Consider the following 25,493-nt stretch of genomic DNA (forward strand, 5'->3'; position numbering starts at 1 on the left):
GCGGCCCCTCCCCCCTCCCGTCAGCGTGCCGCAGCGCTGCCCGGCGTCGCCATTGGCCCGCTAGAAACGCGGCGCGGGCCAATCGCGGCGCAGCGGCCGGGCCTCGCCGGCGGCCGGTTGGCCGCTGGGATTTGAATAGCGGGAGCCGCCCAATGAGCGTGCGGGGCTGCCCCTCCCCGTCCGCCGCAGTGCGGCGGCCCCGGGGCAGCCGTTAACGGTCGCGCCGCGGGGAGGGCGGTGGCCGCCGCCTCAGAGGCGGCCCCCGCGGGCGGCTTCACGGCCCGGCCCGGCGGCGCCAGGTCTCGAGCGGTGCAGCGCGCGCCCCGCCCGGGGCGGCGCAGCAGCAAATGAGGAAGCTCCCGGAGAGGCAGACACGTGCTGGGAAGGCAGCGAGAGAGTGGTCATCCTCTGACACGTAGCCACGGCCTCGTTAGTGCTGCTTACTCAAAAAATAGTAATTGGCTGGACTCGGTACCCGCAGACCTGTTTTAATCGTACAAGCACTCTCAGTGCATCAGAAAAACACGTTTTATTTACCCACCTACCCCTCTTTGGGCCTTCCGATCTTGTAAAACTACTCTGCTGTCTTCTTAAAAGATCTGCCTTTGCTTGCCCCGCTGCTCTGTAAGAGTCAGGTGCTTCTGAAACTGAAAAAGTCCAGGCTGTTTCAAGACTCGGTGCTCTCCCGCTACAGCTGAAACACAGGCCACAAGATCATCTTGCACTTTCCTGCTCTTAATGCTTTTTCTAGTAGCATAGATATTTAAACATTACCTTTGACTGATGTGAAGCAGCCAGTATGTCACCTATAAGAGCCAAAACAAATTCCAGTGCACGATTACCACACAGGAAACAAAGTAATCCAGAGCTTCTGCTACCCATGAGGCCCCATAATTACCACCTGGAATCCAGCATGTTCTAGTTGGAGGAGCACAAAAATAGGCACAGGAGAAAGGGACTGGGATATATATATATAAATATATATATATATTCTGACTCAATTTCCTCGTTGTTTCAGTCATGCATGTATTATGAGCTTAATCACTGTCTCTAAAATATAAAAACATGTTACTACTGTTGATGAAAACACACTACTCATCTTCCACCCCTTCCCATCAACTCATGAACTGGGCAGAGAGCAGAAAGGAGGCAGCGCTGCACTTTATCCAGGAACAAGGATGACACCTTAGCATGTTTTTGATCTTCTAGACTCTTGAAATATTTTGAAGAGTGCCCTATAAGGAATAGACTTGACTGTACAACCTTTGAATTAATTAATGGTTCCCAAGAGCTGTGAATATCTTCATGCACTCTTTTGCACTTACCTTGGAAATGCTGGACTCTACCCTCAAAATCCACTATTGCTCTACAATAAAATAATTTCGTAAGAAAGCACTGCCAGCAGCACTTCTGATTAAAGTCTCTTGAGAAAGCCCTGCACTGCACTTCGACCATGTCCACGCCGATGTTTGCCCTTCGCTCCCTCCCCAGTGCAGGATCATGGATGTCCCCTGCTCCTTGCAGCTGCCACCTGCCCCGTGAGGCTCAGCCTGGCTGCTGCCTTTCCCCATGCCCGTGGGCCTGCTGCAGGCTGCCTCAGGGCCCAGGAGTGTCCCCAGACACCCTGCTGTGCAGGCAGGGCCTGGCACTGCCCCTGCAGCAAACACACGAGCTCCCAGCCTTGTCCAGCTGCTTGTCCCTCTCCTCCCTTGAGTTGATTTGTATATTCATGAAGATTTTGATTATAGATTTGCATTATTCTGTATTTTGTTAGAGCAGCAAAGTAGATCTCTCAGTTTTACTGAAATAAAGAAACCTTGTCTTTCCTGTAAGGACATTTATTTAAAAAGATGACCTAACATGCAACATGCATGCACACACTCTGCACAAGAGCTCTATTCTAGGTTCAGTAAGTGTGGTGAAGGTACCAATTCACCATTGTCACCACCTGTTAAAGGAAGCATTTCAACTTCATCACATGGATGTTGACAGCCCCACAAACTCCTAAACATGCGAGCTCCCCTTAATATCACACACAATTCTTTCTAGAATCCAGTCCTAACCAGAGATGCTATGTACTTGACCTTTTATTCTCCTCCATAATTTTCAGAACCACGAGCAGATTTGCATAAATAAATTATGAATACAAATAATTTTTATTTTAAAACTTTATTAAATTACGCAGTAAAGAACCCATCTCCACACAGGTGTTTCATTTCTGGATAGCAGAGGTATAATACATGAGCCACAGGTGAGTGCATTACCCCTCCCTTCCCCCGACTTCCAAGAAATAAAACAGCATGTATAATACACTCTTATTACTCTATGGTACTCCAAACAGATTGTTCATAAGTTTTTTTCTTTTTAAACTGGAGAAAAGTAAAAAGGACTAACAGCGTGAAGTATCTTGTTCTGCGTATGAATGTTCTTCACTGCAACATTCAAACACCTTCTTGCAATACGCGGCGTGGCAGAGGGTTCAGGCAGCGATGACTGTGGAATGCATTTGCACATGAGTATCATTAAATATAAAGCCTGTGACTTCCCTGGAGCTACTCAGGCAATCAGAACGCAACACAAAAGAAAAAAGGCCTTATGTCTCTTGAAATTCCTCACTTCGAAGTGCATGTCCACGAAAAATTGGCAACAGAAAAAAGAAAGTGAACTCTAAGACCTACTTAGGAGGCAGAGCAGTTAGCATAGTGCAAATACTGAAAATAATAAAAATTCTTCTTTTACTTATGCCTGGTGTTAATTTTGTTATCTGAAAATTGTTAGCCAAGTTTTCTACTCAGATTAACTGCGGTAAATTCATTCAATTAAATGCATTGTATGCTAGTAGGGAACTTGGCCCAAATTCCTTAATGCAAATTTTGATTGAAAAAAAACAAAGTGTGTTTTTCACTCTGCAAAGTGACTAAAATGGCATAAAGGAACATCCCATGGTTATCCTTCCCCTCCCCCCAGCAGCTGCATGTAAAGAATTCACCAAATTTACAAAGTTGTTTTTTGTTTAGTTTTATATACATAGCTATGCAAATTTATCTGAGTTGAGAAAGCCAATGTGCATTTCTGCTTTGAATATCACTTGTAACAGATTCTGTAGTTATAACTCAATTATGTTCAGTTTAGTTGGTTTAAGAAAGGCATGTTTCCTTTTCCTAAAAGTGTTTCAGAGCCAAAGACAGTCCGAACTTTTAAAAGGAAGAACTGACAGACAAGCAGTACATAGTTCTAAGTAAGAAGATGCCATTTTTAGCGAGACTTTTCTGACCATAATCACACTTTGAGTGCAGAACTGATTAAAAAACAAAAAGCCTTGGTGGAAGATTCACTATGAATGCATCATTGAACAACCATTTATAGAAGTAATATGGCAAAGCAAAATTACTTTGCAGAAATCTTTACAAATCTAGTTGAACAGAAATTGGAGAGTCCTTCATTTGTTGGATTACATGTATACCCCTGTGAACTGAAGCATTATAATTTACAAGTGTGAACTAAAAGTATTAGAAAAGTGAAGTAAAAAGCATATCACTCTACCTCCACCAGAACATCACTTTATTGTTTATCTGTCATCAACAATGTAAAACTCTACTAGATACTCTATCCTGGTTTTTTAAAAGGTAAAGATTACATTGGATTAGCTACGTTGTACGAAAGAAACTACAGCAATCACAGTAGAATGAATTGGAGGGACAATTTGTATTACAAAAAAGTGTACACTGCAAGCAGAGGGAAGTGCACATTAAATCAAATGCCTGTAGGATTCATTACTTTTAAATGCACAGTGACAATTTTGAGAAACTGTACATGATAGAATCACAGAAATGACTTTAAAATAACCAAAATTACATTTTGCATTTGACCATCCAACTCATAAGTAATCATTGATGTTCTGTATTTTCAGTGCTTTTGGAAAATTTGCATACCAAACAAAATTTAAGTTGTTAGTTTGACTAAACTGTGAAGTAGAAGGATTGAAATAAAAAGCAGATTGGAAGTACACCTAAACTACAAGAATAAGCCGAAAGGGGTATGCGAGGAGAGGCTGGAGGGGAAGAAAGAAAGGAAAGAGGAAAAGGAGAAGAGAACAAAAGGCTTCTTCTTCTATCTCAGAAGTTCTTCCAATGCAGCGTTTATCAGATGTACAGCTCTTCGCTTTCAGTCTATTTCTGAAGTTTACGTTTTGTAGCCTTTTCCTGTACTAACTGGTCATCTCAACCAGCACTGTTGCCAAGCAACAAGAGTAACAAGAATCTGAATGCATCAAATCTTCCTTTGCTGTGATTTCTTCATGGCCCCATTTTTTTCCATTTCTCTTTGAACAGGGTTTGGTGTTTCCTGAATTGTTCACAGGGTCAGGTGGAATTGAGTTCCAAATCACTCTGCGGTTTGTAGCATCCCGATTTCTTTCTGCGGCTAACCCCCAGACACGTTTGCAGTTCTTCCGGAGCAGAAACACAAACCGTGTTGCTCAAGCGGTGAGCTTTCACCCTTGACCGTGGGGGTTGCAGACCATTGTGTTTAGCGTATCCCTGAGTGCAGCTATCCTGCAGGATTCACTTCCCAGCGCACCGAGATTTCCTAGGTTTCCTCAGATTAAGCCCCGGTGTGCATCACCACCGACTGTGGTGCGGCTATGGATGCCTGAGGCCGAGTTGATTCTGGTGGATGTCTGACCTCGCTGAACCAGACTCGTCTGCTTTCTCCCTACTCATACCCAGGCAGTCCAACCTTCATACAGCTGAGCCAAGTTATCTAGATTAGTTGCTTCCTTAATCACAAAGTCAACCTATTAAAAAGTCAAACAAGAAATTTAAATACACTGGATTTTAAAGTATGTTCAGTGGTCTTAAAAATCAGCTGTTGAATGTTACCTGCATATATAAAGCCTCACTGAAAAAAAAATCTACAGCAACTGTACCTGTAATCTTACATAATTCCACATAATCCACAGAAGAAATTAGTGTGCCCTGGTGAAAGGGGTTAGGGAAAGGGATCATCTCATTCATAACTCCAGTTTGGAGAACAGTCCCACCATTCTCCAATTTACACAGGCATTTGCATCTGCTGACTTTAACAACTCACACAGACAGCGGGGTTGTTATGTTGTACCGGTCAACAGACAAGTCCTGTCCACTAGACAGCTGTCAAAAAATCTAATGCCTTTGCTGGCTACCAGCAGCTGTGCAACCAACATTCGCCTAAGATACAACAGCAATTTTATCAGATTCATGAGCTTACATAAAATTTATGATGCAAGAAGTGCGAACATTTGATAAAAAAATGAATTCAGCAACACAGGACAACTGCATACTTGACCTGCTTTGAAATATAAACAGCACATCAAGAGATAAAACCAGACCCCATTCACCATACTGTTTCATTTTTAAAGTTGCATTTTAGCAACCACATCCACACGTGGGCGTACAGACACACATATTCAAAGCAAGGCCTAGTAATTGAGCTTTACTAATTTCAACTCACCTGTTCAGCAACAGACATTCTCCTGTTGGGATCCACATCTCGGCCTTCTAACTTGGCTTTGACTCGCTTCCACACACTAACTGCATACGAATTCCTTTCCTGCACAGCTAAAAGCACAAAATAAGATTGTATTTTACATTCCAATACAGAAGCATACTTTGTTTCATTAAAAAAAAATTAAAAAAAGAAAAAACAAAGAAAGAAAAAAAGCCCACTGCATTCCTGTGTTTACCTTTTCCTGTTTTAGGGTCCCTAGCTGTCTTTTTAGGACTACAGGCAACACTTTTGCCAGTTCCTGGGACTGTGCTTGGAGGAGTATCTGCTGATGTGGCAAGGTTTTTCTGAATTAGCTTTCTTGCATTCTGTGACATCACCTCAGGCTGAGTTTTCTGCCCTGTGTTGCTCCGTACAGCTGTAAAATAATAAAAAAGTTTAAAGAATTTGAATTAAGCTACAGAGTTTCACTGAAATCTACTTTCTGAAACTAAATTTGCTTTCATAATACATTTAAATTAAAAATATATTCATCCAAATAAACCATCCACTATCTTTAGCTTTGCCTTCTTGCAGCATAATGATTTCTTCATCTTCCTTTATGAACTCTTAGGATCAAAACAAACGGTTGTGAAGACTGTGCCTTAACTGAGCTATCATGTCTCACTCCAGTAGCTTCAACTTGTGTTTTCAAGAATGCCTTTCGGCCTAAGAAAAAGGAGCCTTAAGGTAGATAAACTATATATTCAATGAAGTCTGAAATAGATAGAAGATATTTGTTCTATACAAATAGAAGATATTTGTTCTTACCATGATTGCATTTTGCCTGTTAGGAAGTATTATCAAATACAGTTTTCAGTACTTCAATATAAACAAATGCTTCTTTGTCTGAACAGTTCTCTCCATTTTTCCCCCATTTCCTACTCTAATAAAAGCATTTTCCTTTCACTTCACAGAACTAAACCACAGGTTTTGTTCTACCACAAAATACTTACATAAAAAATAAGTTAACATACTCTTAGCCTGACTACAATTGTGTGTGGCAGGAGTAAAAAGCAATCTGGTCCTTCATGGGCATCAGGAAGCTATACTCCAAAGCTATAGTCCAAATACTGATAGCAGAATAATTCTTTAAATAAGAAATTCACACCCAAGTTAATTTTATACATGTTTTTGTGAATTGTGATGAAAAATATGAACATGAATGCATTTGCACAGTTATAGAATTTATTCCAAAGTTACCATAAGTTTCAACACTAGTTACCATTTAGATGATAACAGTATATAGTACACAGTAACGGGTCTCATGCATTCTGGGTTTTGTGAAGTAAATCCACATCTTGAAGGCTACTTGATCATCCAGCACTGAATGTTACGTGTCTGGAATTTTAGTGGCTATTAAAATCTTGAAAAACAGCTAGCCCTTGCAGGATGAATCAAGAATTATGATGTTCTCTCTAACATCAATTCCTCATGTTTGAATTTTGGTACTTTTTTAAAGCGTTACCTGCAGCAAAGGTTGGCTGATATGTAGCAGATGATGTTGGGCTTGAGCACTCATTCGATGTATCCGTGACTAAGGGCGATGCAAAACCCACTAGATTATTGTAGACACTGGAAAACACAGTACAGTTGATAATATTCAGGTGGCTATTTAAGTCATTCAAAATTTCAAAATGAAAGTCAGAAATCAAGTTTTGCAGGAAGATTTTAGCATGTTAAGACAACCACCAAGTAGGCAGGTGGTGCTGTGCCTCTGATGAAGGCGTTTCGCTTGTGCCTCTAACAAACAGAAGGGAACGTACCTTTGGCTCTGCGTTTTTAGTTCTTTCAAGGTGGGAGTTATTTCCTGCAGCATTTCAATATGCTCCTGACTGCGGACTTGACCCATTACCTGAACTAATGTAAACAAAACCGTCTGAATATTATCCTGCCACGATTTATATTCGCCCAAGAACTGCCTAACACTGTTCTCATAGGGAACATCTTCACCATCTGCCAAAGCTGCTTCTTCATCCTGTAAGAGAGATGTGTTTAAAATGTTTAACTATTCGTTACATTTTTAATAATAGAATGAAGTATAGCATTTCTTAGTGTTTCCAACCTCTCAGTTCATCATCTGGCCATAAAGAAACCACTATTTTCAACGACTGCATCTCAAGAAAATAAATTTGAAAAAAGATTATGTTTTACTGATTAAAAGCTAGAATTTTTTTAAATGCACTTTAAAAAAAAATACTCACCCACTTTCAACTACCAATAGCCAAAAAGTTTAGGTCAACCAAAACATGATTAACAGCTCTAGAGACACAACTTTATAAAATGGATTTGACATCTGGAATAATATACTACTATAGACATGAACAAAATTCCCTATTTTGCTTTTATAGGCACATATTGTATATACATATGCATACTTTATAAGCTGAACCATACTGACATTGTTTCCAGCAATAAAATTCAGTCACATTTCAGGCATACCTTTGCCATAGCTTTCAGCAGATGCTTGACATCACCAAGTTGTCTGTTATGACCAGTAAGCACAGTTTTAATACTATCCACCAGGTTCTGAATCGTTTCACAAACAGTTTCTATTTGCTGTTCTCTCTCTGTTTGTACCGTTCTTTGTGTAGATATTTCTTGGGTCAACTGCTTGTGAGCTGAGTGAAGCCATTCAGAGCTACCAATAGGATGTTCAAGACCAGTGCCCTAAAAGTGTCAGGAGTAAATAATTAGCTACATCCAGAGGTGAAACTCAATTACTGTGTAGGTGCTATGACCACATGTACAGCAATCATGCAAACTGTTATCGATTACTCATTAGAAGATAAGCTCTCCATTTTTGCCTTTCATTCCAGATAATGTGTTTATTACAGTAATTGTGTCATGTTATAACCTTTAACCTTCACTCACCACTCTCTGAAGTAAGCGAAGCTCCAGTTCGGAGACTGAACTGTTAAACTGTGATGCAAACGTGCACATTTGTTGACAGCGTTTGAGAAGTTCAAATAGTGCTGCATCCAGATTTAAGGCTTCTGCTGTTCTAGTACGTAAACTTTCAAAATGAATGATGTTACTGCAGAGGAATGTAACCTGAGAATCCAAGCAAAAACAAGAAAGAAGATATCCCAATTAAACATGTATTAAACTGCACATGTTCCATATTCTTAGAAAAATGACTTTTAAATACAGCAGTAAAGCTGCTCTGTTACACTAATATCATTTCCAATCCTGCGGTAATAGCGACTCATATTGCTTTTAAAGTGGGAACCTCCAAAGTATTTGGATTTCTATACTTGCTTTTAAAATGTTAAGGGGAAAAAAAAAAAATCTTTCACCCAACTCAGTTATATTTCATGTAGACAGTAGTACCTGACTTGCTCTCTGACTTTCTTTAAGGACAAGGTTTCTTCTTTCAGCAATAGTCGCATCAAAGTCTTGTAAAACTGGTGCCAGTGCAGGATTAGCACCTCCTGCCCATTTTAAACGCTGCTCAATGCTCGCTTCGAGTGCTGCTAGCTTCTCCTGCAATGGGAAAAAACATAATAGAAAATATGCATGCATATGAACATATATTTATATATTATATGACACAGTCTATTAAGCTTAAGTTATACATAATAATTTATGCAGTCACATGGATTCTTATATCCACTTATGTAAAAGATTGTGGTCAACATGACTGCCAGATGTAAGCTGAGACTGTTTTCAGCACACATCACAACTGGATTTGATTGTTATGAAAACAAAAAACACCTGTCTAGAATTTAACCCACTAGAGAATGTCAGCAAATTAAATCACCACCTATCTAGATTAAAAACAAAATAAAATTACAGGAATATCAGACCTTTGTGCAAGTAATCTTCATAAAAAGAGATTATGAACAGTATCTTAATAAAAATAAAATTAAGATTCAACAAGTTGCACAGTATGTACTAAACAGCCAACATCCTCGATTACTGTAATACCCTAAAGTCTTAAATAGAAACACACCAAAAAATATTTTTAGAACAGCCTGTAAAGCTGGGCAGATTTTCAACACGTAGAAATTTTAACACAAAATAAAGCATTTGCCCAATTAGAAGAAGAAGCTTTCAATACTTCAAGCAAAATGGTAGTGAGGATCATTTAAAGAAGTGAAACTTAAAACAATATGAGTATGACCAGCCTTCAGAAGACAGGGTATTTTTATGTATTTTTTTTGTCCATGGAACAGATTTACTTGTACACCAGGAAAGAGTGTTGTGTACTGTAAGATGACTGAAAACAACAGTGTAATAGTATACAGCAGACAGAGCAAAACAAAGGCAAAGCAGACTGAAGGAGCAATGAAAACACCATCAAATGTGTGCTTAGATAACATGACGAGCTATCTGGAGGAGGCAGATAATTCTGTAATGTGTGGTTAGGAAGAGACATATTTCAACACTGCCGAAAAACACCCCCAATCGTAGCAGTACCTGGACTGTTGCAATTGAAGCTTCAATTTGACTGAGAGTATGAAGTTTCTTTTTCATGCTGGCTAAAATTGCAGACCGAGGTGGAGGAGTAACAGAGATGGCCTGTGGACGACTGATAAGAAGGTCTTCATGTTGCCACTTTTTTTTTTTTTTTTTTTTTTTAAATAGGAAAAGACTTGGTTAGCAATATTACTCATCACAAAACACTTCACTTCAAACAGCAAATCTAGCATTCTGGTACATCCTGTAGTATGGACATTTCAAAAGGGCTATGTGTATAAGATGACACCAGCAGGTTTTCAATTTCTGAATCATTAATACATTCTATAAATAGCATAAACCATGCTTTGCTAGATCATATAACTATGCCATTAATCAGTCCCTAGCTTACTAGAGGAAGTGATTTACACACATTTTCTTAGTGTAAAGAAAAACCCCTCGATCTTTGGAGAGAGTTCACTTGCAATACATTACAAAACAGACATAATTTTGCTTAGCAACCCATGTAAAGGGTTAGTAATGATGTGGACAATGCCTTTACCCTAAACCTACAAGTCACTATAGAATGCAGATTGGTGATAGTACAACATAACTGAGTACAGACATACAATTCAATGCACACAATTACATTTATCTAAAGCCACTGAAGAATGTTTGTATGACCAATACAGCTGCTATTTATATTTGTTCCATGAGGCAGAGGGGAACAAGGAGTGAATTAAAACAGTGAAATTTGTAGGAACAATACAAGATGACAGCCAACAATATATATTTTAAGCGTGCACGTTCTTTGAATTCCTACTTTTTCTTTTTAGAGGGGTAAAATAGCACAACATTGCTTGCAAGAAAACCAATAAATTACATTTTTTCTAATAAATGACTTCATGGTTACTGAAAAAGTTGTGCATTTAGTCAAAAAAGAATTTACATATTGTTACATTTGCATCTTAAAAGGCAGCTATCTTCTAGAGTAATTGGCTCCCTATATATTTAGGGAAGAATTAAAAGAATTAAACAGTATACTAAGTCAATTAAAATATACTAAAGTTCATTCAACAAAAAGTCCCTACAGTGCTCAGACACAGTAACTAAAACTTATTTTCCATAGGAAAATGTTTGCCAAGAACATACAGTCTCACCTGGAACATGGCAATGTGCAGCTGCACTCTCTGAAGACTCGTCTTGCAAGAGGAAATGCTGGTTTCAAGTCTGCGCACTAAATCATGCTTCTTCCATGCTGTATCGTATGAGCTAGCTAATACTGTTGCCCTGTTCATGACCAGCTGTGAGAACTTGCCAATCTGGATGTTGTGCTCCACAGCTTTCTTGCACAGGTCATCCACGGAAACCTTGCTTTCTGCTCCAAAGTCCTTGGCTTCTACCTGAGCAATGATATCCACACCCAAAGCACTGATGAAACTGCACAGCGTGAGTCCCAAAGCTTGATTTGGAAGGCCAATTAAAAGCTGCCTCACAAAGTCAGCAGTAAAAGCCTTGATCGGTTTGGCCATTTGGTCTTCACTAAAACAAGAGTTTCTATAAAGGGCTTTCACATTGACAATTTGAACAGGTCCATTTACTGTGTTCTGGTCTTCAAGTGAACTGATTCCTTTCAAAAGGAAGAAAGCGACAGTATTTTAGTTGTAAATTAAGCATGTGATACATTAATTTGATACATCAGATTTAGAAACGTAGCAAAATTAGAGGATTTACTTTTTTTTTTTTTTTTGAAACTTCTAGCTCCTGGCCATATACAAAATATAAGCAGACAAAACAATATTGTATATTTGACAACATATTTATTTACCTGACAGTGTTTTAGAAAAGGTACCACAGAGTCTGAAGAATTCTTTAATTGTCTGAAGTCTCTTCAGAAAAAAAATTTCCTCTAGAACTTGTCGATTATTATCATCATCAAAGAAGTTAACTTGGGTGCTTCGGGCTTCCCTAATTATATCGATCTTACGCCAAGCAACGGGTATTTCCATCTTGTTTAGCTGAGCGATATAAAGAAAATATTTAATTTTGTTTTATAAAACTTTTACTCCTGACTCAAAGAGTACTTTGGGAAAATAACCACATACCTTTTCAATCAATAAGCCAAATGCAGTTTCCACTTGAGCAAACATTCCATCAAATGCTACCAAAAGCATCTGACCAGCTGACATTTTTGGAGTCTCATCAACTGAACCATTTCTTGGCTGTATCAGCTCACCATACTGAGCATGAAGCACTCTTAAAGAAAAAAAGTTACACATCTTTGCTTAGTCTACAATTAAAAAGCAGGATTAAAAAAAAGTTTCTCCATAGCTAGAGCAGATCTGAAACAAATCTTAACTGTGTTCAACTAAGTGAATTTTCTGCAGGTTCTTTTCCCCCTCCTCATCCAGATAAGAGGATACCAACCATACTTCCTATAGTTTTTTTTTTTTTTTTTTGGGGTAAGATTCACCACATCATCGATGGTTTAGATCAGCCCCACCTAACTGGCTCAGCTTTTTACTTGGCAGGAAGCTTTTGAATTGCCTCAGCTGTCTAGGAAACGCTTGTCCAGAAAAGTACTGTCCTGTGGTACCAATTGCACAAGTTTGGCTAGCAAATCACTGAATCATTAGGCAAAAACTGGCCAAAGCTCCTGACAAGCAAGTGCCACAGTTACAAGCTCTCTCTTCAACCATGTTCCTCCCACAGAACTGTGGAGCAGTTCCCATTTTGTTTTTTTTCTTTTCCCCATCATTCCTTAAAAGCTTCAAATATAAAATCACAAGTACATAAATATTTTAGACTGTTAACTATCAAACAACTCAAGACTACCTTCAGCAGATATAAATGTTTCTATTGCTGTAGCTGTGTAATTTACTATAAAAATCTATATATCTTCTTAGGGGTATTCCATGGAAAGAGAAACCTGTATTTCAAACACATAATCCAACATAGCCAAATTTATCAGCAAGAAGGTATATGAAGACTTCTGACTGTACTAAAGCTGAACCACGAAGTGTATGTGATTTACCTTGCAACATCAATGTAATGAGTATGTGTTTCTTCCTCCAGTCCCATAGCTGCATTCCTTAAATAGGCTTGGAGAGATTCAACCAGCGTTTGCAAAGGGACTCCATCAGTTGTTTGCTCGATAAGATTATCTAATTCATGAAGCATACTTTCTAAAGTGTACTCTCCTTTCATTAGGCACCTAAGTGCTTCAGGAAAAATGATCTGCCGAAAGTTTGAGTTTAATTCCTGTTGAGAATTAAGTTAGAACTTTTAGAACTCATTAGAACTTTTCTCCTCCCCCCAAATCACATACAACATCTTTCCAAATGATTTACATTTTTCTTTCACATTATGGAACTATAAATGAGTTAAACTATTATACTTGGCTCTATAAAATAGGTTTTCAGAATTTGTTTCAGACTAGATTTGTTCTCTTGTTCAACTAAGCCTTTGCAGGTGCAGGAAAACAGAGCATATTTGAAGTTGTTCTGGACTAGCAGCAAAAGAATTAAAGAATAAGACACAAAGCTATTCTTAAGCTATTCTTCTGCTATCAACTTTTTTCATGGTTATTCCACAGTAGTCTTAAAAACCTTGTCGTGTATAGACCGAAATGGTTTCTTCTGACCAATAAAAATGTAAATAGAAGTTGTAAATGGCTCATCAACTCAGTGAAGAAGTGGAGTAACACCCCAAACAGTAGCAGCAATACCATGAACAAGCATTGAACTGTTTTTTAGGCAGGATTTGTTGGGAATGTTTAAAAGGTTCAGTATGAGGGAAGCAAAAAGAAAAATTGTCACCTGAAGCGAGATGTATACTCCATTAGCCAAATGTACAGCTTCTGATGCTTCAATCGGGTTGGGGATATCCAAGTCTTGAGGTACAAGATGACACTGCTTCAGCAACTGTACTAAGCACGTGACATTCCCACTCATGCTGCACAGCTCCTCCAAGAACCAGGCTCCGTCTCTCGAGGTGAGATCAACCAGCTGCTCTCCAGCACTAGACGCTGCACCTTCCATCATCAGATTCCGCCTAGACCAGTTACGATGCTTAGTTTAATGAGTGGATAACCACATGCTATTGCATGCCCCGCATTAACATGTCACTTGGAATACTCCTTTAAAACATGAATAAATACAAAAAAGTCTCAAGAGGCGCCTCACCTCGTAAGCGTGCAGAGAGCAGAGATGATAACGCTTGCTAAGCTCAGAGAGCCCTCCTCTCCATTTTCATGAAGAAAAACTTTTATGCAACGTTCAATTTCTTTCAGCTGCTCCTCACAGACAGGTACAGTAACTGCTTCTTGTTTCAAACGCTCCACCTGCCTGATAAGCCTGCTATTTATATCTGCTGCATAGCGCTGCAGAGTCATTTCCGTAGCAGTTATGAACTGGCACATGCTTGGAGGCGGCTGAGGAGCATATTGCATTTCGTACCTGTAAAGCAAGAGCACAATGACAACATTCTCCCTTCTCAAGCTCTAGCAAGTTGCATTCTACTCCCTGGGAAGGAAAAAAAAAAAATACACCACATTTGAACGGTTATCACACCATGCACTTTATCAACCTAAAATACCCCAGCAGTCAACGACTGTCCTGCCGACCCTTTCATAAAGCATTACAGAAAACATGACATTCCACTACTATCTGCAAGCACAGAGAACATCCAAATAGAAGTCATCTAGGCAAATAGAGATGATACGGAATAGGAAGGACACAGATTTCAGTAAAAACACCTGATTCTAAACTAAAACACATAGGCTAAGCATTAGGAATGCTGTAATGGCCTGGTTTTGGAGAGGGGAGAAAAAAAAAGTTAGAAAATTTTATTTGATCAAAGAAAGTCCCTGGTAGATGTGGTGGTTTTTAAATATTATTCTCCTAAAATCCCCAGTTAAAACTATACTAAAGCCACACCCTGTCATTTATATTTTCATGACAAGGAAAAGTTACTTAGTTTTCTTTTTGCAATCAATAGGAAGATTCTGAAGCAAGGTATTTAAAACAACCTATTATTTATTTTCCCCCTCTCTTCAGGCTTCTGAAAAATTACTATTTAAACTTGTTTTGGGAGCCCCAATTTAATTACACAGCAAAACTCTATTTTAATTTAAAAAATAAAATTCTAAAATAGTTTGAACACTAAATTATTCTTCTTGAGAAAAATCAATTATTTTGCAAACTTACTTCCTGAAGATATCCTGGCAGCGCTCTATTGTCATGTTACAAATAAGTTCTTCCATCCAAGTTTTCCATTGCTCAATTCGGTGCTTCTGAAATACAGCTTTTGGATACTGAAGCGCTACAGTTGCATAGTTGTGCAGCTGTTCAAGACAACCACGTAAAACAGATCTTCTCTGCTGAAGAAGAGCACCAACTTCCCCTTCTAATTGTTCACACTGACTGATTAGATGGGCCTGGCCTGCATTTTGCAGAAATGCTGTTGCTGGTACATAACTGGGAGGACCTTTTAAGAAAGACAGTTAAACAATTAACCTGCATTGAACTCCAAAGCCCACATACTTCAGAGCACCAGGTATTAAAGTCTTTTCCAAAGCAGTGTCACCTGTGGTGAAGAAGGTATTGACTATTTAAACTGCCGATTTTATATCCAAGGTAAAAGAATAATGTACATGGCTAGCGCAAGAGAGGCAAGCTCACGTTTTCAGGCAGCTTGAAACAGAAGACTTGTGCTGTTCTAAATCACCTTTGGAGAACCCTTGTCTTTTCATGTATTCCACATACAGGAATGCCTTTAAATTGGGTATATTCATAATGCTTCCTGACATTAAACTCTAGTTATTTTCAACTCACCAGGGAAAACAAAATAGAAACACCACCACCACCACCCCTCCCCAAAAAGACAGCAGACACGCACAGAGATACTATTTTATACCTAAGTCCATTTGCGTGCTTATTTCTTGAAGTAGACTTGCAAGTTGTGTTGCCTCTAAATTGTTGAAAGCAGCTTGGTAATGCGTTATCCACTGCTCAAATTCGTTGAGCTTCACCTGGATTGCTTCCTGGACAGCTCTTTGTTGAGACTGCAACTGTGTGTGCTCAGAATATCTAAATTAATGAAGTCACAAAATCAAGTAAATACTACCAGAAAACAAAAAGTACTGAAGTATACTGAAAACTATGGTGAACAATACTTCTTTTTCATCAGAGTAGTAGGGTAAGATACCCTTACCAGTTACATGAGGCTTACAGAAATAAACATTGTGTTAATTATGGTTTCCTACAAAATAAAGTGCGTGCATGCACACTTATTCATTCAATTTTGAAATCCTTGATCGATTTCAAATAAACTTGAAAAATGATTTGAAGAGTTAAGAAAAAAAAAAGTGTCATTTATCAGCAGCTGAGCAGTGATCCAAATTAGTAACCATACTGAAGCAAAAAGCAGGCTTATCTCAGGCATTATGTTCGTGATTTGACAGCTGCTGGCTGTCAGTATATTTGGAACACATGATAGCAGAGGTTAATGAGGAGATATGAGGCATAGGACATAAAGATAATTCAGTAGAATAATGTGTTTCAGTAGCTTTCCACAAAGAATGAGCTGTTTACAATAACACTAGTTACCAACAATACCAAGCTTTGAGATCCCTGACAGAATGCCTGGCTCCTCTATACCTGTGCTGAAGTGTGTGAGAGGGATGATCCACTCCTTCTGCACCTTCCAGAAATTCTATCTCCTCCAGTAGTTTTCCCTGCAATTTTTCCACATCTGTCAACTGTTCTTGTAAGTTCAGATATTCTTCTAAACTACTGTCCAATTTTGGAAGCACAGAGAGCATCTCATCTCTGTTCTTAAACCAGTTAACCTACAAGCAAGATACAGAAAATTGTAAAACTAGGGTTAGTTCAAACGGGCAATAAAAAATGTAAGGCAAAACCCAAGGTTTCAATCATGTTCATTTAGAATTACCTTCAATGCTACAGGTCTAAATATTAAGACATGTTAGACCACTCTCTAAACTTCTATTTTTATTTATCCACCCATGTTTTAGAGTTGAGCACACAGACAAACCAAAAACTAAATATTCCCAAGTTCCATATAAGCGCTTCCCCAATTTAGCACAATAGAGCTGGCAGTTATTTCTAATAAATGACTACCTCACCTCCACCACACCTCCATGTTATATGGTCTATTTTGGTTATGTAATAAAAAGTTATTGCAAAATTAAAAGAGTTATTGTAGTGAGCTTACTTTTATCTCAGCCACTCTAGAAGAAAAGAGGCTACGTGTGATATCTCTTTCCATTTCCCTTTTGCTCTGTTTGTTTTCAGCCTGCTGGCCACCCCCACCATAGACTGCTCCTGCAAATCCTGCTTCGCCTCCTGCTGTCCAGTCCACCAGAGGATCATACACAAAAGCTTCAAGCAACGTAAGCAGCGTTTCTCTCCCACGCCGCATGATATGTAGCACCTGCATCGTATATTTTAAACAGACTTATTCTGAGTTTGTCACTGTAGATCAGTGAAATTTTAAATGCAAAATGCTGTATTTCAATAAGCATAGAAATCCATAGTTTATCCATAACCACCTCAAAGACAGGATCATCACCACCATGTACAAATTCAACTAGCCTATTGTACCATTACTAAAATTTAAGTTTGCAGTCTAACATTCCTCACCAACTCTATCCTCTTTAACAACATCACCTTGAGGAAGAAACACCTCCTCATAGTAATCATATTTGTCATGGTTATAGAGCATGAAGAAAGAGAGTAAGCAAAACTTCGTAAGTTGCTTTACTCAAATATTTTTTGGATTCAAAATGGAAGAAGACTAAATCACAAAACACAAAAGTGTCATGGCTACAAGCTTTATGAAGAGCCATCTTGCTCATTTGGTACAGCATTGAAGGAGCAGAATGCTTACCAGGGAAATTCTAAAACAACATATGGTAAATGAAAGCCCTGTTTTTGGCACGTTTCCTAGCTTACCTGTTCACAAGAAAGCCTAAAAACCCCTTCTACTCCTGTCACGCCAAGTGCTGTTTCAATATTGTGCGTCATCCGGAATGGAACCTTCTCTGGTACCCTAAGGCTTTTCCCTTTAAGATAAAAGTTAAAGTTGGTTCTTTTAAAAGTAAGAAAAATGAATCCTTTTATTTGAATAACATATAGCACTTTTTAAATTACCTTTTTCAAAGCAAACATTATAATCTATGTGGACAACTTCTCCTGTAGTCATATCTATAAGAACATTATCCAGATGTCTGTCTCCAAGACCAATGATGTAGCCAACCATGGACATAACTGCAGTGGATCTTGCATACGACTTTAAAGAGAGTTTCAGGAAAAAAATTATTTGTGGGAATCTTCTGCCAACACACTGGACTGACTACCATCTTAAAATATTATTGAAATTGTAGGTGTAAGACATATCAAAACCAACTTATCCCAAGCTGTTTGTTGTCTGATGGTATCTTACAACAGTTCATTTTGTAAGCTAACAGCTCTACATTAACAAACTGTGGTTATCGGGTATATTCTCCTTTCTTACTCTAGATGGCACAGTTTGTCAGGCAACATTTCCTGCTATGTGAAACAGCAGCAGTGCTAGCTCACTTAACTAGAGAGCATTATGGATAAAAAACATCCCATTAAGAATATAGCCTTTCAAAATAGAAAATGTAACTGCTACAGCTTACCTGTGTAACTCTCCACCATTCATCAGGTGTAGTGCATGATGACCAAAGTTCTTTAGCTAGAAGATTCGGTGGAGTCGCTTCCATCAATTCCTCTAGAACAGCCCTCATTACATTCAAGGGCCAGTCACGGCGAGACACATCGAGACTGAGCCCAACTGCCTTTAAAGCAGGTCCAATTTTGCTGTAGTAAAGCTCACTGGGTCGAGGCACTATTCCAGGATTCTGAGGAGTCTGGTAAGAATCCTGAGCCTAGAAGAGAGAAATAATGCTAGTTTACATATTGCAGCTCACTACCACAGAGCCGCATCTCAAAGTCAGTTTGGCAAGAACAACATGAAATCGACTTTTCTAGTCTTTCACAGTTCAAAGAATTATTTTAAAATTCCAATTCAATTTTGTTGTAGCCTAACTCTGCCACTACCAAGGTCGATTCCAAAACTCCCACCAAGTTATATCGAAAATGAAGTTAAAAATAGGATGCGACGCTAAGATGATTTAAACCAAGTTTATTCCAAAACAGTTCTCTCTGAATCAGCTATTTAAAGCCAAGTAAGACCGTAACACAAATCAAGGGGTTTCCTTTTGAAGGGTATCAGCTGGCAAAAACAGTTGTTACCTTTTGTGCTTGTAAAGCAGCTTCCCGCTGTTGCCATCTCTTGTAAAGACCAAACAAAGGTGTAGCTCCATCCACCCACTGAATCAAGCCTGATCTTGTTCCCAAAGGTGTCACAGAATAGTGCCTCGCGTGGAACCTTGGTGTCTCTTGGCGGTTAATGGTAGCAAACATTGTGTTCACAATTGATAAGAACTGCATGATTCTTTCATCTAGATGCAAGTCTTCCAAACCTGTGTTAATTAATTTTGTTTCAAACTCAGTTTCTAGAAATAAAATTCTTATCCTTAAACAAGGCCAAAATACGGCATTTCTGAAATCATAACTCATTTCAGATTGATCCTATCAACAGGCAAGCAGAATACTGTTTCTGATGCAACTCTAGAGGAACAGATATGAAAACTTTTATTTAGAGCTTCATGGGGCAAAAACCCTAGAATATACATGAAAGCAGTGAGGGAAAAGGTACAAACAGTCTCTCCATATCATGAGGTTACATGAAAAAGCTGCAACAGCACATCTTCCCAAAGTTGTTATAATCTGTCTCATCTATAGTAAGAGACAAACTTTTATGAAAAAAGCTATAGCTTACCTTTAAAAAGGTATGGATAGTTCTTCCCATCTGAACCCAGGAAAAGCAGCTTTTTCGGTTTGGTTTTGGTAGGCAGAATTGTGATAGTGTTGCCCACACTATGAATTGTCACTGTGTCTCTGGTGGATACTTCTCCAGGGAGGGCTATTTCAGTGTTCATCATGGCAGCCAACCAGGGACTGATTTCTTCAAGTCGTAAAAGGTAACTAGCCCTTTTCTGTGCTCTTTGCTGCAAGCTTAGCATAACCTATTCCAAAGAAATTTTTGTTAAGGTTCACCTTAGCAGCAAGCATTAAAACAAAACAAACAAACAAAACACACATACAACCAAGCAAAAAACACACAAAATAATTCCATCAGGTAGAAAGATAACAATGTACATAGTCGAGGTATCAATAGCAATTGTTAAGGTGGCAAAAAATTACTGTTTCTTACTCTGAAACATGCCTTTTGTGAATGCTGGCTGCAACTACAAAATGACAGAAGAATAGCAATAAAAAGCTAAGGAGAGACTCAAGCACATACTGCAACAAGAATGTTTACAGCCTTTATATCATATTATTAGGCTGTTCACACTATACCTCTTTAAATGGAAGCCAGCTGCTTCCAGGTTTAGCAGGATTCAAAGGATTCTTAAGTTTCTCTAGTGCATTTTCAATAGCATCTCCATAGTTATCCTGAAACCATTTCTCATGAGGAGTTTCGGCAGGAGCTGCAGTGATGCTCCGGACATGCTCCAGAGCAAATACGATGGGCTTCATTAGCGCTGTGTGCTTCTCTCGCATGATTGCTATCTTTTCTTCTCTGTTAAGAAATAAAATTCTCTTAGTTCCATAAACAACTTGAACATCAAAATGTACCACACGTGAGACCTCAAACAAGAAAATATTTACATCTCTAAAAAGAGGCCTTCATGGATGGCCATATTAAAAGGAAAAACTATTTCCTTCCACAGTAAACACATATGCTTCTGAATTGTACTGAAACACTGAATATGACCTTTCACTGCTGAACAGAAACTCAGACAGTGATCCTAAATATTCTGTTTTCCCATTCCAAGGGAGACTTGACTACAGAATTCAAGAGGTATTTTTCAACTTAGTAAGCACCCGATGAATTGCTTTCCTCTTCTGTAAATCCATTCAAAGTAACTGCCAGAAACACAGGTACAAGAGGAAATAAAGCTTGCTAAATACTAAAAAACAGAAGTGGTTTAAGGAATTCTGTTTATCCTATCCATTTAGTATAAACTTCAAACAGGCCACTACCCTTAACATGCCTTTCCTCATCTCAGCAGACTTGTAAGACAGACTGCGGAAATAGCACTATAGGATGGCAAAAACATTTACCATATTATCACTATGTGAATGACAGCAAGGGTTCACAGATGGACACTGCTGCTCTTATCACTTCTGATTTGATTACATAACGAGCCATAAAAATCAAAACACTCATGAATTGAAAACTGGCTCGCACAAAAGTAGCTAGCACCATGCAAATTTAGGAGCAACAACACTGGTGGTAAAACTGCCTGCATGTTTCCCCAAGAAGGTTACCCAAGAACAATCTTTTGTCACAACTTTCACTCAAATAATACACAAAAACGTACTTCCGTAGAGTGTTGTTGTTTTGAACCCTCTTGACTTCATCTTCCAGTTGCTGAATCCTTCTGAGGACATACATGTGCTGCTGCAGTAAAACCCCCAACCAAAGCTCATCCCAGAGAACTGTAACTCTGCGTAATTCGGCCACAAGCATCTGAACCTGTATAACAAACATTTATTTACTTCTGTAGATGAACAACTTGGAAAAAAGACGACAGTCTAACAGAATTAAGATGCAACAAAACTTTCAATTTCCTTCCACGCAAGATATGTAAATTACATGTTTTTGATTTCAAGTGAAAGCATTAGCAACACACATTTTGCTTATTTACCTGCAATACCATTGTTGGATTTGCGGTAGAGAGTTTCTCCACAATTTTGCTGTAACAGTCCTGCATCATTGCTTGATCTTCATTTAGTCCAACTTTTGTGTCATCTTTAGCACTTTCTTGAGAAGTTGGAGGGCTCCCTCCATCACATTCACCCCCCAGTAATTCTTCTCCTTGAATATTGCCCAGCAAAGTAGGGATGGCAGAAGGGAGCTTGTTCCCTAAATATAAAAAGATGTTCCAATATTACCTCTGCTGGTCTGGCCTCAAAAACCAATACCATGCCACACGTCTTTAGCATCAGAACCCCACATTACACTAATTCCTGTGCAAGTACATGTTGACACAATTGAAAAAAATGACTTTTTTTTTTCTTTTAAATCTATATCAAAAGATATTAGTCATGTCCCACAATACTGAAGATCTTATGGAGGAAAGTATCAAGGAGTCACTAAGAAGAAATCAGTATGATTTTAGCTAGTATATAAAACACATCAGCTAAAACACATCTGAATGTTTTTCTTCTATACCTGATGTTTGGGATTCACTGCTAAGTGAGATGGTGCCCACTATGGCGGGATACAGTATGAGATGAGGAGAATCTTGAGCCACTCGACACAACAGGTTGCAAATACTTTGACGAACGTACACTTCTGGGTGATTCAGGCGGGAGAAGAGCTGAGGAATAATACCTTTATACACAGGACAAGAAAGGGTGCTGAGTCACTCTGCACATCGCAAATGACAGCGCTGTCTTTTTAAAAAACGAGAAACAAAATGCACAGCTATTCTTGCATTAACAGAATGGCCAGTTTCCCAATAAGAGCTTCTTTTAAATAATGTTTTCTACAATACAGATACTAGTTTATTTTCTTCTTCTATTCAAAAGCCAAAGACATCAAATGCAATGTACAAATCCTGCAATAAAGCACCAGGAATTGAGTTTTGCACACTATATTTGTGGTATCTTTTTGTAAAAAAGAAAACAAACAAAAAAGCACACAAAATTAGAAAAAGGTCACATCAGTAGCTCTTTGTTTCGGAGAAACTGGATGCTTTTCAAAGAGCAGTGCAATTTTGCAACAGCTGATCTCTTCCTGTACCGCCTTCTGCACTTTTACTCAACAATTTTTTTTGTGTGAAGGCTTCTGATTAATCAGGACCAGTAGTGCGGTGCTAAACTGTGTCTACCAAAACATTTGTCTTTGGACAGTGGTTATTAAGAAGTTTAAAGATGCTTAAAGATACATCTCTTCTGTGAAGCGTTTTTCAAACTAATTAGAAAAAAACTTTTTTTTTTTTTTTTTTTTTAAAGGAACATACAGCAGTACTTCAAATTAAGTTTTTTTTTTTTCTTCTCCTTTCAATGTTTTAAAGAGAAATAGGAGGGGAAAGAACCCCTTTTAGTGATCTGTTCTAAAAATAAGAGTAATTGAAACTGGAGAAGATCTTGAATAATATCGAGCAAAAGCAGAATTTAAAAAGCCCGGTCTTGATCATGCTTACATATGTACTTTATGAAAGTAAAATGAATAATTTAACTAAATATAAATAAGCAGAAAATGAAAAATTATTTTTTCAACAACTAACATGCAATTACCTCTCCAAGGAGCAGTAGGTGTAGTTTCTAGTCCATGCTCTAGATACTGTCGAAGTTCCCCAGCATGTTTCACAAGCAAACGTAACAATCTTAAGGTTGCCATCACAATAACATCATCAGTGCTTTGCTCAGAAGTATTTCTTAAATGCAACCTAGGGTCATCTTCATCAAGAGGAACCTTATATATCAAGCACAGAAATAATACTCTTAGCTAACCATTTAGCACACATTATTTAGAAATATTTGTAATTTAAACTCTCCTCACCAGTACGACACTAACCTGACCAGCGTTCAGTTTGAGAAAAGTAAAATATGCACTGCAGGAGAGTTTATAGAGACTGAAGATTCTGTCTACAACTTTTCTCCACACTTTAATTAACCCTTCTGTTGCATTTTCATCAAGATCTGAAAGCCAGGGACAACTTGTTAATAACTGACGCCATATAACATCCACCATATCATCTTCTTCATTGTCTTCATTTTCAGTGATTTGTAGAGTCATATCTTCATCCTAAGTGTAAATAAAGAGATAGTAAGTCCTCCCACTACTTCTACAAACACACATCAGACGCTCATCCAGTTCTTATTCGGGCAACTCACTCAGCTGCCTTATGCAATCATACTATCAGCAGCTACAGAGCAGATGTGGTACTACTTAGCTGATCAGTGACTTCCTGAGAGCTTTTATATTATCTCAGTTTTATCTTTCAAATATTTACAAGAACTAATACAATTCACAAGTAGAGGAAAATCAAGTTTCAAACCAGAGCAGAGTTTTTTTAAGCAAGTAAATTTCCCACTTACTTGAATACCAGCTGGACGACACACTGCCTGCCCAAGAATTCCATAGATTTTCTCTTTATCTTCCTCTGTAATGCTGTCTGGAAGCAAGCTCTGAACTTCAGATTTCTCCCGGGGTAGCAGGCGAACACCTTCTCCCTGACTGTAATATTTAATGAGTTATAGACCTTCAAAGTATTATTTGCAGAACTGAACCTATTAACATTATCTAAAACATCATAAAACTCCCTCCTATTTAGAGGAGGCAAGTAATCAAGAGAACACTTGCAATTCTCTGCTCTCACATGACTTATAGAGAACTCCAGCCATAAATACAAAGCTACAGTTCCTCTTGAAAGAGGTAACTTATGTTTTATAAATTAAAAGTTAGGATGAATGTACCTGGCATTATCAACTACTTTGCGGCCCCATCTGTAAGCCCAACTAGCAAGGGCTGCCCACGACTTGGCTACTTCAGGTGCCTGCACTGAAGACAAGTGATATAATTGTCCCAAAATGAAGTCAGGCTCTCCAACTCCAATATTTACTGTGTTGGGAGAAAAAGCAACACGCATGATTATGTATTATGAGTTAAAATCTGCTACCAGTTTCCTCAGCACACAGAGTAATAAAGTATTAGAAGTACATCGTATTCTTTTGACCAATTAGTATCCCCCAAAAGTCCAGTTTTCCAAATAACAATTTTTCTTCATCTCTGACATGGCTGGCAAAGCAAAGACCAGATTTACATATACTAACAACACTACAATTGCTTTCTCTCACTTTCTTAGAAAAATGGAAGTAAAATTAAAGCCTTATGATCTCCATAACACCCAGATAGTATGCTAAAGCCTTATGATCTCCATAACACCCAGATAGTATGCTTTAGAAAGGAAACTTCTATGCATTTCCTAATAGGGGCTCACCCGCTTATTTAACCAACATAATAAATATGAATGAATGTAAATAAATAAATTTTACACTTTGCAAGAGGGAAACTAAATTTATATAAGACCAGACCTAAACAAAGGGAAAACTTTATCCTGAGATGTGAAGAGACTTCTCTACTGAAAGCAGAGACTTAAACTGTTGCCATAAAATACAAGAAGTATTCAAAGTAAATGTAGATTAAACATCACGAGAAAACTTTAGGTAACCCTTTTGCATGCTCACAAGGGCCTTCTTGTCCAGTATATAATCACTTGGTTAGCAAAAATATCAGTAAAATAATAATGCATCAACATTAATTTTAAAAATCGTGCAATTATGTACAATGTATTTTATACGTACATGCAAACAAATACACAAGTGACCCAGCACTCAGCCTTTACCAATTTCACAGTGGTTACATTTTAGGAAAATCAG

The 25,493-nt window shown here is 38.3% G+C and overlaps 1 protein-coding gene across 2 annotated transcripts in view; it reads right to left on the minus strand.

Annotated features, from left to right (window-relative positions):
- Positions 1–2,153: 2,153 nt before the first annotated feature.
- Positions 2,154–25,493, minus strand: part of SMG1 (SMG1 nonsense mediated mRNA decay associated PI3K related kinase) — a 57,222-nt gene continuing 33,882 nt past the window's right edge. For both annotated transcript variants that reach the window (XM_088523192.1, XM_088523193.1), the window contains 32 exons: positions 24,531–24,675; positions 24,153–24,291; positions 23,629–23,859; positions 23,349–23,526; positions 22,279–22,440; positions 21,752–21,969; positions 21,425–21,579; positions 20,397–20,619; positions 19,816–20,062; positions 19,227–19,456; positions 18,611–18,859; positions 18,099–18,237; positions 17,901–18,010; positions 17,161–17,379; positions 16,584–16,774; positions 15,841–16,013; positions 15,132–15,411; positions 14,109–14,381; positions 13,743–13,977; positions 12,959–13,185; positions 12,030–12,180; positions 11,753–11,942; positions 11,085–11,554; positions 9,946–10,083; positions 8,857–9,009; positions 8,398–8,577; positions 7,966–8,193; positions 7,290–7,501; positions 6,992–7,098; positions 5,723–5,902; positions 5,491–5,597; positions 2,154–4,795 (listed from right to left, as the gene is read on the minus strand). In XM_088523192.1, the coding sequence (XP_088379318.1) occupies positions 4,718–4,795; positions 5,491–5,597; positions 5,723–5,902; positions 6,992–7,098; positions 7,290–7,501; positions 7,966–8,193; positions 8,398–8,577; positions 8,857–9,009; positions 9,946–10,083; positions 11,085–11,554; positions 11,753–11,942; positions 12,030–12,180; positions 12,959–13,185; positions 13,743–13,977; positions 14,109–14,381; positions 15,132–15,411; positions 15,841–16,013; positions 16,584–16,774; positions 17,161–17,379; positions 17,901–18,010; positions 18,099–18,237; positions 18,611–18,859; positions 19,227–19,456; positions 19,816–20,062; positions 20,397–20,619; positions 21,425–21,579; positions 21,752–21,969; positions 22,279–22,440; positions 23,349–23,526; positions 23,629–23,859; positions 24,153–24,291; positions 24,531–24,675 (6,218 nt within the window). In that variant the 3' untranslated portion in view covers positions 2,154–4,717. The remainder of the gene's footprint in view (positions 4,796–5,490; positions 5,598–5,722; positions 5,903–6,991; positions 7,099–7,289; positions 7,502–7,965; positions 8,194–8,397; positions 8,578–8,856; positions 9,010–9,945; positions 10,084–11,084; positions 11,555–11,752; positions 11,943–12,029; positions 12,181–12,958; positions 13,186–13,742; positions 13,978–14,108; positions 14,382–15,131; positions 15,412–15,840; positions 16,014–16,583; positions 16,775–17,160; positions 17,380–17,900; positions 18,011–18,098; positions 18,238–18,610; positions 18,860–19,226; positions 19,457–19,815; positions 20,063–20,396; positions 20,620–21,424; positions 21,580–21,751; positions 21,970–22,278; positions 22,441–23,348; positions 23,527–23,628; positions 23,860–24,152; positions 24,292–24,530; positions 24,676–25,493) is intronic.

Source organism: Tinamus guttatus, unplaced genomic scaffold (assembly GCF_059628265.1).
Source record: "Tinamus guttatus ecotype Peru unplaced genomic scaffold, ASM5962826v1 Tinamus_guttatus_pri_ptg000172l, whole genome shotgun sequence".
Taxonomy (NCBI): Eukaryota; Metazoa; Chordata; class Aves; order Tinamiformes; family Tinamidae; genus Tinamus; species Tinamus guttatus.